Genomic DNA, 13587 nt, shown 5'->3' with positions numbered 1-13587 from the left:
CTGTAATCGAGAGTGGCAGAAGAGATAAGAAAGATCAATTAGAATTACAAAGGTTTTCCCAGCTGTAATAGAGGATAGCAACAAAATCCCTGACAGTTCTTCCTTTAAGGAACAGAGAAGAAGGTCAGGGAGAAGATTGGTCAGGGAGCCTCAGTTAATGAGATTCAAAACCCAAATCCACACTGAGGCAGAGTAAGGTGTTGGTAAAGGGAGAGAACCTGTGGTTTGTTTCTGATGTTATTTACCACTCAGCAATACCTATATGCAGACAGGGCTGTCCACTTCTGGCAGTTAATGATCAGAAAATCTCCTGCAGTCTCTTCTAGCTGTCCTACAAAGGTCCATTTCTCTGGTTCTGGAGCAGTCCTGGCTTGTGTCATTCATATGGTTCTTTATTTCCTGTCTGAAATTCCAGTCCCTATTTACTCCAGAGCAAAAAAATAAACCACCTTTACTGGGGCTAGAATTTAAACAGCTGTGCCTTTCCCTTTATTTATTGCTTAACAACCCACAGAATAAGAGATGCCTCTGTCCCAGTGTCAGCACTCCGTGACTCTCTCACTGGGTCCTCAGAGCCTTTCCTTTTCATAGTCTCCTACATAAATGTAAATCACTGCTTACTCCTGCATCTTCACTATTTCCTGCATTGCTTTTGGCTGCTGAATGGTTTGATTAATCCTTGAACTGGTGCCTGGTGTTCAGACCCTGAGTCAGATTTCAGGGGTTGCACTTCCCTCCCTCGTGCAGCACATGCTGCCTCATGCCTCGTGTGCTGCTGACATTCCCTGAGTCATGGAGCAGGGGCATTCCCGAGCATCTGACAGCGGCAACCCATCTTCATTTACCCACTGGAAACTCCTCCAGATTATAGCTCCCAGATTTGCTGGTTTTCTTCCTGTCTTTCAGTCCTTTCACCTTCACTTGCACTTTATTTCTTGATCTCAGATGTGTCCTGTGAGCCCCATTTATTTCTTCTCCTTTTCTGCTAATAATTCCTTTGATGTTCCTTCCCAACATAAAGTGAAGCATGGTCCTAGCCAGGGGGTCTTAGCGTGAGTCATCAATAAATTTCTTGCCAAATTCTTGGCCAGGAAAGGTATGTTAAAACTCTATGGAAAATTTACTTGAGGGGATTCTATAGAAGCTTTCCTCAGCTTTTAAATTTCCATATATTCTGTCTTACCACTCTCCACCTATCATCACCCAGCTGAGGGAATGACTTTAGGCTTTTCCTGACCCCCACTGGGAACTTGACACAGGGAATGAGAAGAATCTCTGACTGTGTTTCAGTCTCCTGCTGTAACAGAGGTGCCCTGGGTACTGCGGTCACCTCTCTGTTGTTTGTATCAGTGGTTCCTCAGAAGCCAGAGCTGCTGGGAATGCCTGCAGGTTTGTTCCTAGAGAAACTCTCTGGTGTCCACTGCTGGAGCTGAGAGCTGGGTATTTCCTTTGGTTTAGCAAACAAAAAATATTGCAAGTTATTTGAATTCACTTCTCAGCTGAAGCTTCCTAATGTAATATCTGAAATGCATATTTGATGTCACCCTGTTTTATGTTTTCTGTCCTATCCACTTTTTTCTCTGGATACACAGGGTATTCTTCATGCACTTATTTTTGTTTATAAAGATGTGTGGTTTATTTCTGAAACATTTAATGCCTGAATTGTGCCCTTGAATTTGTGAGTGCAGTCATCATCTTAATTTAGATGTGCTTCTGTAGATGGCCACAGACTGGATCCTAGGTGGCTGAGGCCAAATGATCCTTCCTCCAATGAAAGTGCTGCTGGACACATGGAATAGTCACACACGTCATCAGTGTACAGGTGACACCAAAGTGAGAATTATTCCTCTCCTAAACGCACATTCTGCACATTAAACATCAACAATCTGCATCTGGGATGCTGTGACTTAGTAGAGAGCAACATAATGCAGTTGCCATCTTCATACAATTCCTCTCCTTTCTCTGATCCCATTCTTTTTTAGGGATGTGCATTAGCACTATTTGCATCACTTCTTGTCCGGAAGAAAACAGAGTTATTTTGAAACTTGAACACGGAAGTCAAATTTCATTGTAGTAGTCATGATGTCCGGGGGTGGGACTGCTAAATAATATCCAGAACTCTTCTCTTTTCATGGTAATGTCTTGGATGTCAGCCATGCATTTTCCACTGAATTAATGAACATCAGATTTATGCCAGGAACATAGGAATAGATGACACTGCTTCTGAAATAGTTTATAGATAAAATTACTTTTTGATGGTGGGTTTAAAGCCTGCACCTTCTTTATTCTTCCAGTTGATCTTATTTACCTGCTCTGACTTACTAACCTATTTAACCACAGTCCTTTTTTTGTGTTCTTGTTAGATAAAATCTAAACCCAGCTGTCAGTGCAAAACTTAATCTGCTGGAAATATCAAGAAACAGGATGGGAAGTCTTTCCTCAACATTATCAGATATTGTAAAACACATGTGATGATGTCTTGAAGCAGAAGTAGGGATAGTATTGTGACATCACTTAAATCATTAATCCACCTCAAAACCCCTTCAGTGAGCAAGCTTTCTTTTCTCAATGGGATTCAGCACTGAGAACATTATAAATGCTGCAAACACCTACATATTTGTACAGAGATAACCCCCTGCTTCAGCGGATGCAGGCTTTTTTTATCCTGTCTTAGTTGTACCAGCATGATTCATTAGCAGTTATTTTTGAGATGAAGAAATGTAGGCTACTAATACAATTTAAAATACTGTTATTTTAATGAATAAGTCAGCAATGTTTTAGTTTCTGTTTAACACCAAATGTCTAAATGGAGCTAAGGATAGCGAGACAATTACCAGCTTAAATTATTGGGTTTTATCTTTTAAAGATCCTGCTTAATAACATGACTTCGGATAGAGCTTGCAATCCCCTATTTAGGAGAGAAGATATTTTGGGGGGTGAATGGTTGTGTATCTCCCATCTTTAGCAGAAAAGACAACTGGAAGTTTGCAGTGGGAGACTCTCTGCTCAGGTAACCCAAATGTGCCTTTCTCAGAAGTGTCAGTGTGAATTATTTGATCCATTTTGGAATTGAGATGATGAGAATAAGAGCAGAGGAAGAATTCTTGAAAGTCACTTAGGTAAGAGGGGAATAACTGTGCTGAGGATAATGTAGGGTGCCATAATGATGGGTCTCACTAGCTCCATGTTTGAGAAGCAGAATCTGCAATCACAGAAATACTTTTTGCTTTCCACACTCACAACCCCCATCAGAATTCTCTCCCTAAATTCTCTTCTCACTTCTTGCAGATTCCTGGGCTTCAAGGAGGCTGCAGAGTCAATAATTCAGTTCTCTTGGTGCTTAGTTTCTGGCTTACCAATGCTTCTGCCAGAATAAAAATGGGCTGTGCTGTAAAATGAGAATGAAAGTGGCAATGCAGGTTTTTGTCATTAAATACATCATAAAGTGGCAGTACCTGTGGGAAGTCAGACAGCAGAGGGAAAATCTCCCAGAGTTTGTTCCTTTGCTGACAGCTCAAGCCCAGCTCTGTCTCCTCAGTAAAATGCTGTCTTCTTTTCTCCATGAAAGGATTCCTCCCAAAGTGCAATAGCCGGTAAAAATTTACAGTAATGTTGTATTTACTGATGATTGTTCCCTCCTCTCTTCACAATTAAACTTTGGCTTATTTCCACTATTGTTAATGCATTTAAATATTGCAACCTCCCATGAATCTTCCTCTTCTAGATGCTGTTTTCTTGTGTCCAGCTCCTCTTCTATCCCCATCCTTTTGTCTTGGTTGCCAACTTTATGTAACTTTGCCATGATGTGGTATCTTCTAGAAATTCTCTCTCCTGGCCTACTCTTACATGCCATTTATTTCCTATTGGATCTGGGTGGCAGGAAGATTATCCTTAGGGAATTGGTGAGGGAAGCAGTGAAAGGCAAATGTAGCAATGAGAAGAAGGGGAAATGAGATTGAAAAATGGCAGTAAAGCATGCCAGGATTTAAGAGCTGGAGAAGAAGGAGGAGCTGGAGCTAAAAAAAAATATTATGAATTTCTTTCTTTGCTGTTTTCTTACCCTACCTGCCTTGGCTACCTCACACTCATGCATGAACTTTAACATCTGACCAGTTATATATTTTGAAACTTCTACAAGAGTCCAATCTTTTTTTTTTTTTCCCCATTGAGAGCAATATACAATTTTCAGTTATGAAAATGGTGTTATTCTAAATAAAACTGACATGATCCACCAACACTTTTGGAAGCACAGATGCTTTGTCCCACTATTTACTAAAGAGGTTCACACTTAGATTAAAGCAGTGAAATCAAATCACTGAATAAAGCCTGGAACAACATAATGATTTAAGGAATTCATGGAGCGCTTCTGGTAGGAAGAAAGTTACACCAAGGCAAAATTAGATGTTTTCTCTACAACACCAGGACACGGATGCATGGTGCAGCCCAATATTGGGGCAGATATTTTGCTGAGCATCTTGTGCAGTTGCATTTGTCCTTCTCTGTGACGTTGGGCTGCAGCCACAAATTCAAATGCTGCATCCAAGGCCCGTCATTGTCGGATTTAGGGGAAGAGTCTTTGTTACAGGAGCCACCAGCCATGAAACTCTCTCTGAATGACATGGCTTTGTTATTTTTTTTCCCAGCATAAACTACGTGGGTTGGGATATGCACAGCCCCCTGATGTTAAGTGATATTTTTCCCCAACTCAGTGTATACATAATGCCAGGAATGGAATTAATTTGTTGTGTACTTCAGTTCTTCTGAGTGGTGCTGCATCAAGACAAGATTTCCCAGTGTGTTATTAGTGGGGAAAATTGCACTGTCCTTTCACCAGCTTGTTTAGAGAGCAGAACAATTTGTAGTGGGATGTAATTATATTTGATTCCTATTTTCTCTCTTCTTGTTGGAAGTAAAAGAATGCAGCTTCAGGGGTTCACAACTGACTGCTTTCAGTTCAAGTTGGTCGTCTAAACTAAACGGATCCTTCTGTCCAAATACTCTACAAGTTGTTAATCTCTTGCTTCAAGGATACTTGTAAGGAGCTGGTTACTCAGAGTTTGCTGCTGTGTAAAGATGAACCACTCTGGAGGAGTTCTACTTGCTGATGAAAACACACCTTGAAATAAGCCCAGTTCATATTTAAAGAATTCAATTACAACAAGTAGTTTTGTGTTTTATTGACTGCAAATCACCCATTGCCTTTTTCTGAAAGGGTTCACAAAAACTATTTACTTTTTAGAAGATTCTATTTTTCCTTGTCTTCACGGCCAGCAGAGAAAACTCTTTGTTATCAGGGTGCACAAATATTTATTGTAGTTATTTGTATTCAGAGTAAGAGTGGATGTTACTTTCAACCCAAACAGGAATAATAGAAATGAGGGGCTGTGAGTGCTCTGGGGGTATAAAACCTTGAGAAAGCCTTTTCAGAGCTGGCCTTCCCATTCCAGGGAGAATGTTCTCCAGAACTACAGAAAATACATGGCTTTATTTGGGTAAGTTGCTTCTCTTTTAGCAATATACCTGTTAGAACGAAAGCCAGCCAGCCATATTTTATTCAGATTGGCTGCTTGCTTCCACATTGCTGATAGATTTCAATCATCTTTTTAAATTCCCCTTCAGCTATTGGAGCTTTCTGTCATTGCTTTTGCTTTTCTCTCTCTCTTTAAGCTGCTACTTGCAAGACTTTTCCCTCATTATTGGCCATTGTTTCCTCCCTGATTCCAGCCTTTCACAGAGAATTGGAGGGTTTCATTTCCCCACCTTTTAACCTTCTATTGTTCACTTCTCTCTGCACACCGACCCAGATTCCTCACACAAAGCCATTTCTCATCCTTGGGGTCAGAAGTTTTTTCTCTATTCTCAGGTAAATTCTGTTCTATGTATCCGTATTGCTTCAGGCAGAGCTTCAGATATTTGCAAGTATTGCCACATCGAGCCTGGTAATTTTTCTTTTTGAATTTTTTTCAAGCTCTTCTGGTTCATAATTTCTCCACTTAGTACCTTCCAACCTCTCAGAGAGATGTCAGACATTTGCTCTGTCATGTAGCAAGTTTTGAAGCAATACTTAGCAATTTTTGAATATAATCTAACCGGAAGATCCTCTGTCTCTCCTTCATGTGTGAGCATCTGCAAGTAAAGCCCTGAGGTGAACTGGTCTCCCTTCTCAGACACATGCAGCTCTTTGAGTGCTTTCCTTGCATTGCTGCTGTAATCTTAGTGAGGGCTCATTTATAATCATGTGAATACGGCAAAAAAAAAAAAGGATTGATTTTCACTTCCTGTGACTTTAATTTAATTTATGTGTGACAACTGTGGATTCATCAACTTTTAAAGTCCTTTGGGATGTGCCATCAAACACATGCACCTCCTGTGCTTTGTTATGAAAATGACTAAAGTGTTTTCTGCAGAACTCTGTGGCCAGATCTCTCCACCACAGAGAAATTGCCTCTGGTTAAGCCATCCCCAGAGCTGTGCCTGAGCCCAGAGCCTTTCCAAGTCCTTGTTTTTGGTTTTCCAGGAAGTTCTGGGCAGGTTCTGGGTTCCTTGGCCCTTGTCACAGCGAGCACAGCCTGGAACGGTGGTGACGGAAGGGGTGTCTGGCACATGGCTGTGCAACTCCCACTGCTATTTTTTGCTTTTTTTCCTAATTGATAACTCCTGCCATCTGTTCCCTAGCCATCCCTCTGCTGTCCTTTCCCACTCACAGTCTCCTGCCCCTGTTCCACTCCTGAGCTCAGGCTGAGTGCCCCAAGGCTACTGCCAAGAGCTGGTTGATACCAGGGGTAGCTGGGTGCTAAGATGCTGCTGACAGAGATATAACAGCAGGTCAGCCCAGGCTGGGCTCTCCCAGCAGCATTTCAGTGGGCTCAGATGCTTCTCTCTCTGTGCTGCTTTAACTGAAGCTCCCTTAGCAAACTCCACAGCTTTTTTTATTCAGAAAAATAAAATTAAAAAACCCTCAAACCCTTTGCTCTATAAAATCAGTTTAATTGTTGCTCTGAGGTGGAGTCCTTCTGAATCTGTCACCCCTACCTGGGTTCATGACCAGCTTGTGGCTTTCTGGAATAAGTCAGTCATCTAGAAGCACTGTAGCAGCCTGGGCTGGTTTTTTTTTTGCCTTTTATGTTCTTTCCAGTCTATATTTGAATCTCTCTTTTCTTGTCTAACTCTCCATTTGGTGGCTTAGCATACGGGAAGCCTGTTTTATGGTGCAGAGAAAAGCATTTCTATATGCTAAGGACTGAATTTTTAACAAGAACCTATATGTATGTACCAGCTAGAGGGATTTTTCTGACAGGAGCTCCAAAATGGACAAAATCAAGAAAGAATAAATCACGGCAATCATAACTGTGGTTGACCATTATCTAAGAAGCCTTGGACCCTCAAGGTGTGTTGGAGAGATGATTAAATAAGACATTGGGCATCTAAGTGCCTAAAAATAGATCCTCAAGAGTGTGTAAGGCACTGATTTTCCATAGATTTCTAATGGATTTTTTAATGGGTTTAAACACCCAAAAAAACTGGTGTTACAAATGCACAAGAAGTGTTCATCAAAATTAGCCTGAGAACCCATGTTTGGTTTCTGTTTAAGGTGGCTTTTTTCTCTCAGAGATACCCCCACGCAGAGTTCCCACACATTTTTCTGAGCACCTACCAAAGGAGCAGGGAAATGAGGGTTTGCCTCACCTCTATTTGGAAGGTTCCTCATAATTTTTAGATTAAGGATGGTAATGGCTTGTGGGTTATATTATGCTTGGGTATAGGCACAGTCAAATTATTAATTTTTTGTCCTGAGGTGATAATACCGAGGCTAGAGATGTGAGGCAGAAAATCTTTCAGGAAGGAGTGGAAGCTGCTGGAATATTTTCTTTTTTAATTTCCCAGCACCGCAGAATTTGGGACTTCTGCTAAAATAAATTCTAATAAGCTATTAGTGAAAATGAGAGAAGCTCAAAAACTGCAGCTGCAAGTGTTCACTGACTTCCTTGATTGTCACATTTTCCCATTGTACAATACTGGTTATTGCAGGAGGCTCTGCTATGTAGGAAGAAATTACATTTCCCACGTTGGGGGAAAGAGAGACGGTTAAATGGAATAAAATGATCACTCATCAGGTGATCTCTCTGATGGTGTAGGTCTGAAAGAGTTGCCACCATTTCCACAAAACTTAATAATTTCAAGTGACTTTCATATTTTGGATGTTTTTATAACACTGATTAGAAACCTCCAGATGATGAAATGTTACAGCTCTGGCAAGAATCTAATAAAATCCCCCCTGGGATTGATTTTGATTGACTACAGTTGCCTGTCTGTTTTTATTTTACTGTATATGAACAGACAGGAATAAGCAGGATTGAGTTAACCCTTCCCTGGCCTAATTCCTGTCCATGGGGGCCTGGGCTGTCAGTGCTTTCTACCACTGACACCCAGAGAAAGGAAAAAGCAGTTTAAGGGTTCCACTTACACTCCTAGTTCCTATGTGTTTTGCAGCTCCAAATATAATCAGGGGATTGGATGAAGATATTAGAAAATGAAACCCACACAGGGTTATAATTCAAATTAGTGGCACAGCCCTGGTGGAGCAGTTCTTGTTCTGGAAATTATATTGATTCTTCTGTGGAGCTAATTAATGCACATATTTATAAGTTAATGAATTAAAGTTCAAAGTTATTCTTTAGGAAATCTTGCATCTATTAGAAATCAAGAAGAAGGTTTTTTCCAGTCAAATAAAGATGTTTAATGCTGCACATGTGCTGTGTCCATTTCCTCTGGTAAGAGTTCCACTTGTTAAGGATAGTTGCTTTCAAAAATAAATTGAACCAAATGTAAAATTATATTAGGGAAATATTCTTTTCTTTGTAAATCAAATGCTGGGATGTTAAATTAAGTTTAAACTGTTCAATTTATTTATGCTTACTAATTATTTTCAGTTCTGTGTTAACTGTGAGATCACTATGCACGCAGACATTAAATCCATTAATTTATATTCTGTCTTTCTTGAAGCAGTTTTCTCAGTAAGAAACCCCTTGATTTTCCAAATAGATGCATTAGTGATCAGTGAAGAAGCCTGAAATAGAATAAATATTTATTACCTGTTATATAGTTTATATTACTGGAAGGCAATTTTTTAATGTAGATTACTCTTTTTTATTAGACCATGAATTTCCTATCCTTTGGAATCTTTGTATCTTAGATCTAAGTAGATCTGCTTAAAATTTTTGTGATTTTTAGCACCTCCCCCTCCTTCCTATGTGCCTGTTTCAGTTATGTGCTCTTCCTCTGGAAGCATGTTTGCACTGCCAAGCATAGTTATCCCTGGGGTTCTTTTTCTTTCAGAATTAGGATGTTCCAAACTTCTCTGGTTACATCTTGTATTTCCTGGCATCTACATCGAATTTACCAAATGAGCTTGGTCAATTTTTTTTTTTTTGTATTCTTACTCTGTCCAAAAAGAAATGCTCTTTTATTCTAGTGCGGTGGAAGGGGAGAATAATTGTGCTTGTATCATCCCCTCTGTTTCAAACTGGAATGCAGGAATATAGGTGAGAGATTCTGTGTAGTGGCAGGTTTGGCTCCATCCTTAACATGGTCATTGTGTGAAGCTTGGGGCCACTGGTGCTTCTCAGATTGGTCCTTTGGGATAAACAAATAAATAAATAGGGGAAAGGCAATAAATAGCAAAAAATGAAGAGCAGAAGGGGAAATCGATGGGGAAAAAGAAATACATAGCAAAAAGTGAGTGAGGAACAAGCACATGAATAGCAACAAGCGAATAAACAGTGGGATGCTCTGAGCACCGAGAGGCAGCTGTGCAAGTTGAGAGCGAAAGGCAGGTCCCCGGCAGCTCCAGCCCTGGCCCTGGCCGGGCTTTCCCGTGGCCAGCCCCAGCTGCTCCCTCGCCTCTCCCGCCTGGGAACGGGAATCTGAGACCCCCGGGGCCCCGCAGCTCCCGGTCCCGCGGCGCTCCCGCAGCCGGCGGGCTGGGAGCGGGAGCGGGAGCAGCTTCTGCTCTGCGGGGCTGTGGCGGCGGCAGGTTCACATGACTAATGCTGCGAGAGATAGCAGGAGCGCTTTTCTTTTTTTTTTTTTTCTTCTTCCTTTTTTTTTTTTTTAAAGCAGCTCCAGTCTGTGCACAGTTGGCTCCCAGCTGACAGACAGAATGTGGGGTGGGCTTTGTCACCAGAACGCTGGGTACTGCATGCCCAGCTATGCTCGCAATTCCACAGTGCCCAGAAACCTGCTGCTTATGTCAGGGTGCAGCCAGCCTGAACACATAGAAATTGGGTAGCGTGATTTTTGTTTTTTTTTTTTTTAAATAATATTATACATTTTTTTATATTTTTTTTGCCTTTTTCTTGCCTGCAAAGGTTATATAATGAGGGGATTGCTGCTAAAGTAAAAAGGGAAAATGAAGTCTTTGTTAAATGCCTTCACAAAGAAAGAAGGTAAGCGATGAAAGCAGAACACTTTGATGTTTCAGACTGGTGTTTTCTTGTGTACATTTAATATGATGGGCTTAGTGACTCTATAATTAATCAATTCCTGCAATTTCTTTTTCAAAATTATTTTATGTTAGTCCATTTAGGCAAGTGGTTATTAAAGCTGGATGTGACTTTATTCCTTTTAGGATTTTCTCTGAAGAATCAAGTAGTTATAAAAATGTTTTTGTTCCCTAAGAAATGCATTTGGAGACACAGATTTTCCTAGGTGAATTTTGTCAGTGAATGGTATTGAATTGCACCTTCAGATGTATGAAGTGCCAGGAATAGAATTCAGAGAGCTGGAGGAAGGATTATGTGGTACTTTCAAGTATGCTTTTAGGGATGATAAATTTAAACTTTTGGGGCACAGAATTGGTTCAGTATTTTCATGTAATTTTATATCAAGTGTTTTTCCCAAACAAGTTTTGCCACAGTTATTCTTGCAGTTCTGAAACATGGTGAAATATTAGGGGAAAGCAGAGTCCAATGAGGACTAAAGCATGGACATTTGCATTTCATCATTTTCTTGTTGTAGTTCTGTTTTTTAATTGTGAAAATAATATAAATAATGCTGATAAGAAGCAGCTAAAAAAATACCCACCCACTTACAGTTTGCAGACTGCTGGGGAAAAGAAACAGTTGGGTGGAATATTAATCACTTCAGGCACAGAAATGCTTATTTTTAACTCTTTCTATAAAAGATTTGTGTTAGACACGCATCAATTGGTGTAATTAGTTGTCCCCTTCCCTGCTTATTTCCTGTAGTAAAGGCTAATTTTGCTTGTAGTTCTCTCCTCAAGAATAGAACATTAATAGCAAAACAAAAGCTGAAGTCTTAAATAAAAGAGTTATTAATGCTTATTTAATGCTCTTAAATACGAGCAGTAAACTCTTGTAAAATGCTCCTGAGGTGTGTATAGGAAAAATATTTCCTTTCTTCTGGTGCCTGGAGGGTAGTTTCTCCAATCTGTCAGTACAGATGTGCCCTGCAGCTCTCTGTCTGTGCTGTCACTGTGCCCTGGCACCCTGTCCTTGTCCTCCCTCCCACCAGCATAGCCCCCACCAGCTTCTCCAGAGTCCCAGTAAACATCCCCAAAACGCTGGCAGGATTTTGTTTTCTCAGCCTGTGGCTGGAAGGGCTGGGCAGGCTTTCAGTTTAATGAGAAATTAATTAAAATCTAAAGGTCAGACCCAATTTTTACTGAATCCAAGGCAAACTTTGGTGACCTGGGGAAACAGCATTAGACCTTTTGGTGGCAAACCTGAGTGTGTCAAACATCCCCTGTACTCAGTTTGTTGTTTTTTCCTTGACTGAATTCTGCTTTGTTGTACCTGGGAAAGATCCCCATCTTCAATGAAGTGCTTTCTGGAGCTGTATTCCAAATGTCAAAAATAAAGGAATGTAGAAATGGTTTTATCTCTGCCCCACACATCGACCTAAGGGTCTGTATGTGCCAGTTTTGGAGATAAATGCTGTGAGTTTGCTCTAAGTTAGCTCTAACTGGGGCTTTCACGGTGACATCTGAAGCACCAAGGTGCTCTCATGACACCCTCAGCTGCTTTGAAACTTTAAAGAAATATGGAATGGGAAAAAAACTTGAAATGTCAGGAAAATTATCCAGAGTTTCTGCTAGTTTCTAGCATAAGCATCGGACTTCTGTGCTTTCTCCCCTTTAACAGCTTTTAAAGGCTATTTCCCTTATTTCAAAGGAAGCATGGGAATTAATTGAAGCCCTTTCTGTGCACGCTGTTCCTGTGTTTGGTTGTTCAGATGTGGCCAAGTTGTTTAGTAGGGGAAGTTTCCTCTCACTGGAAATACAAAGGAATTTATTGTAAAATATTCAGAAGTGTAATTGATAAACTGTAATCATAAACTGACTCCGGTGAAAATGATACAAACCATTCTTTTACTTGCAGTTCCATCTCAATTTTATGCTATAAATATGCTCTCAGCTTTGCACTGAAACCTTAAATTTTGCTTTGTTCTCTCAATTAAAGGTTCTGTTTCAAGGAAGGACAGATTGATTCCTATCTATATTCATATTTATGTGAATTTATTTACTTGCACAGTATGACAGACATTCTTATTCTGGTTTTTTGTGGTTTTGAAGGGTATTGAATGAGTAGACATTTCTGGCTCTTTATAAATGGCACTTACTTGCACTCTAGACATGAAGGATGATATTTGGTGGGTCTTCTTTCCCAATTTAAATATGATTATTTTCTTTGAGAATTACTACAGCTCAGCGAAGCCCTCAGGATAATGCCTGGCTGCCTTTTGTTAGTTATGCCACTGTGACTTTTTGGATGTAAATTTGTGCACTTTGGCTCAGGTCTTGTGACCCCATGAGCTCCACTGAGAGAAATTAGTGAGGGCAGTTACAATAACGGGGATCAAGGCCACCATGAGGTTTTGGGGTCAATTCCTTTATGACAGGACAGGAAATTCCATCACATCTGCTGATAACTGGGTCCTGTTTTATTAGGGACTTTGCCTTCTAAGTTGCACTTGGGACAAATTGACCCACTAGAGTGGGAAAAGGAGATCTGGAAAATGGTGTGAACGCTCGTGTGTACCAGGAGCACGCGTGGAGGGCTGGACCCTCTGCTCTGAGTTAGATTTGTGTCACCTTTGTTTTGTGTTGTGGCTCTTTCATTAAGGAGTTTCTTGGAGCCTTTGGATACCTTGGTGTTCCCTCTGGGACGTGGCACATGACGGAGCCAATGTATTACCCTGGGGTAATATGCTCTATATACCATAGTAATGGATGTGGTAGGAATGCCAGGATTAGAAAGAGGGGAATGCCTGGGGATTGCAGTGTAATAGAGTTCTGCCAGGACAGGAAGATGTGTCCTCGATTTTTAACCTGCAAGATGGGGATAAGGTGACTGTTCACAGATTTCAGGTTAGGCCTGAACTTGAACTTAGGTCTGGACCAGTTTGGGTACCAGCTGGGGGATGGAAACTGCAAGTCCACGCATCAGGAATTCTGCTGGGCAGCTCTGGTCTGTGCCTTTCTGACGGAATGTGGCAACACAGCACTCAAAAGAAATGCTGAGCCTCAAACTTGGCAATAATGAGGTGTTTCCCATTTCCTAGAGCACA

The 13587-nt window shown here is 40.8% G+C and overlaps 1 protein-coding gene across 7 annotated transcripts in view; it reads left to right on the top strand.

Moving 5' to 3' along the window:
* SHANK2 (SH3 and multiple ankyrin repeat domains 2) overlaps positions 1-13587 on the top strand; it is a 266084-nt gene that overhangs the window by 77124 nt on the left and 175373 nt on the right. Inside the window, exons 1-2 of one of the 7 annotated variants that reach the window (XM_068194248.1) lie at positions 10136-10284; positions 10368-10445. The exons of 4 other annotated variants lie outside the window; for them this stretch is intronic. In XM_068194248.1, coding sequence (XP_068050349.1) covers positions 10409-10445 — 37 coding nt within the window. In that variant the 5' untranslated portion in view covers positions 10136-10284; positions 10368-10408. Of the gene's footprint in view, positions 1-10129; positions 10446-13587 lie in introns of those variants that run through there. 2 more of the 7 variants (XM_068194247.1, XM_068194251.1) reach the window with 2 other exon arrangements.

The sequence above is a fragment of the Anomalospiza imberbis genome, chromosome 6, assembly GCF_031753505.1.
Source record: "Anomalospiza imberbis isolate Cuckoo-Finch-1a 21T00152 chromosome 6, ASM3175350v1, whole genome shotgun sequence".
NCBI lineage: Eukaryota > Metazoa > Chordata > Aves > Passeriformes > Viduidae > Anomalospiza > Anomalospiza imberbis.
This window is presented reverse-complemented; position numbering and strand designations above follow the sequence as displayed.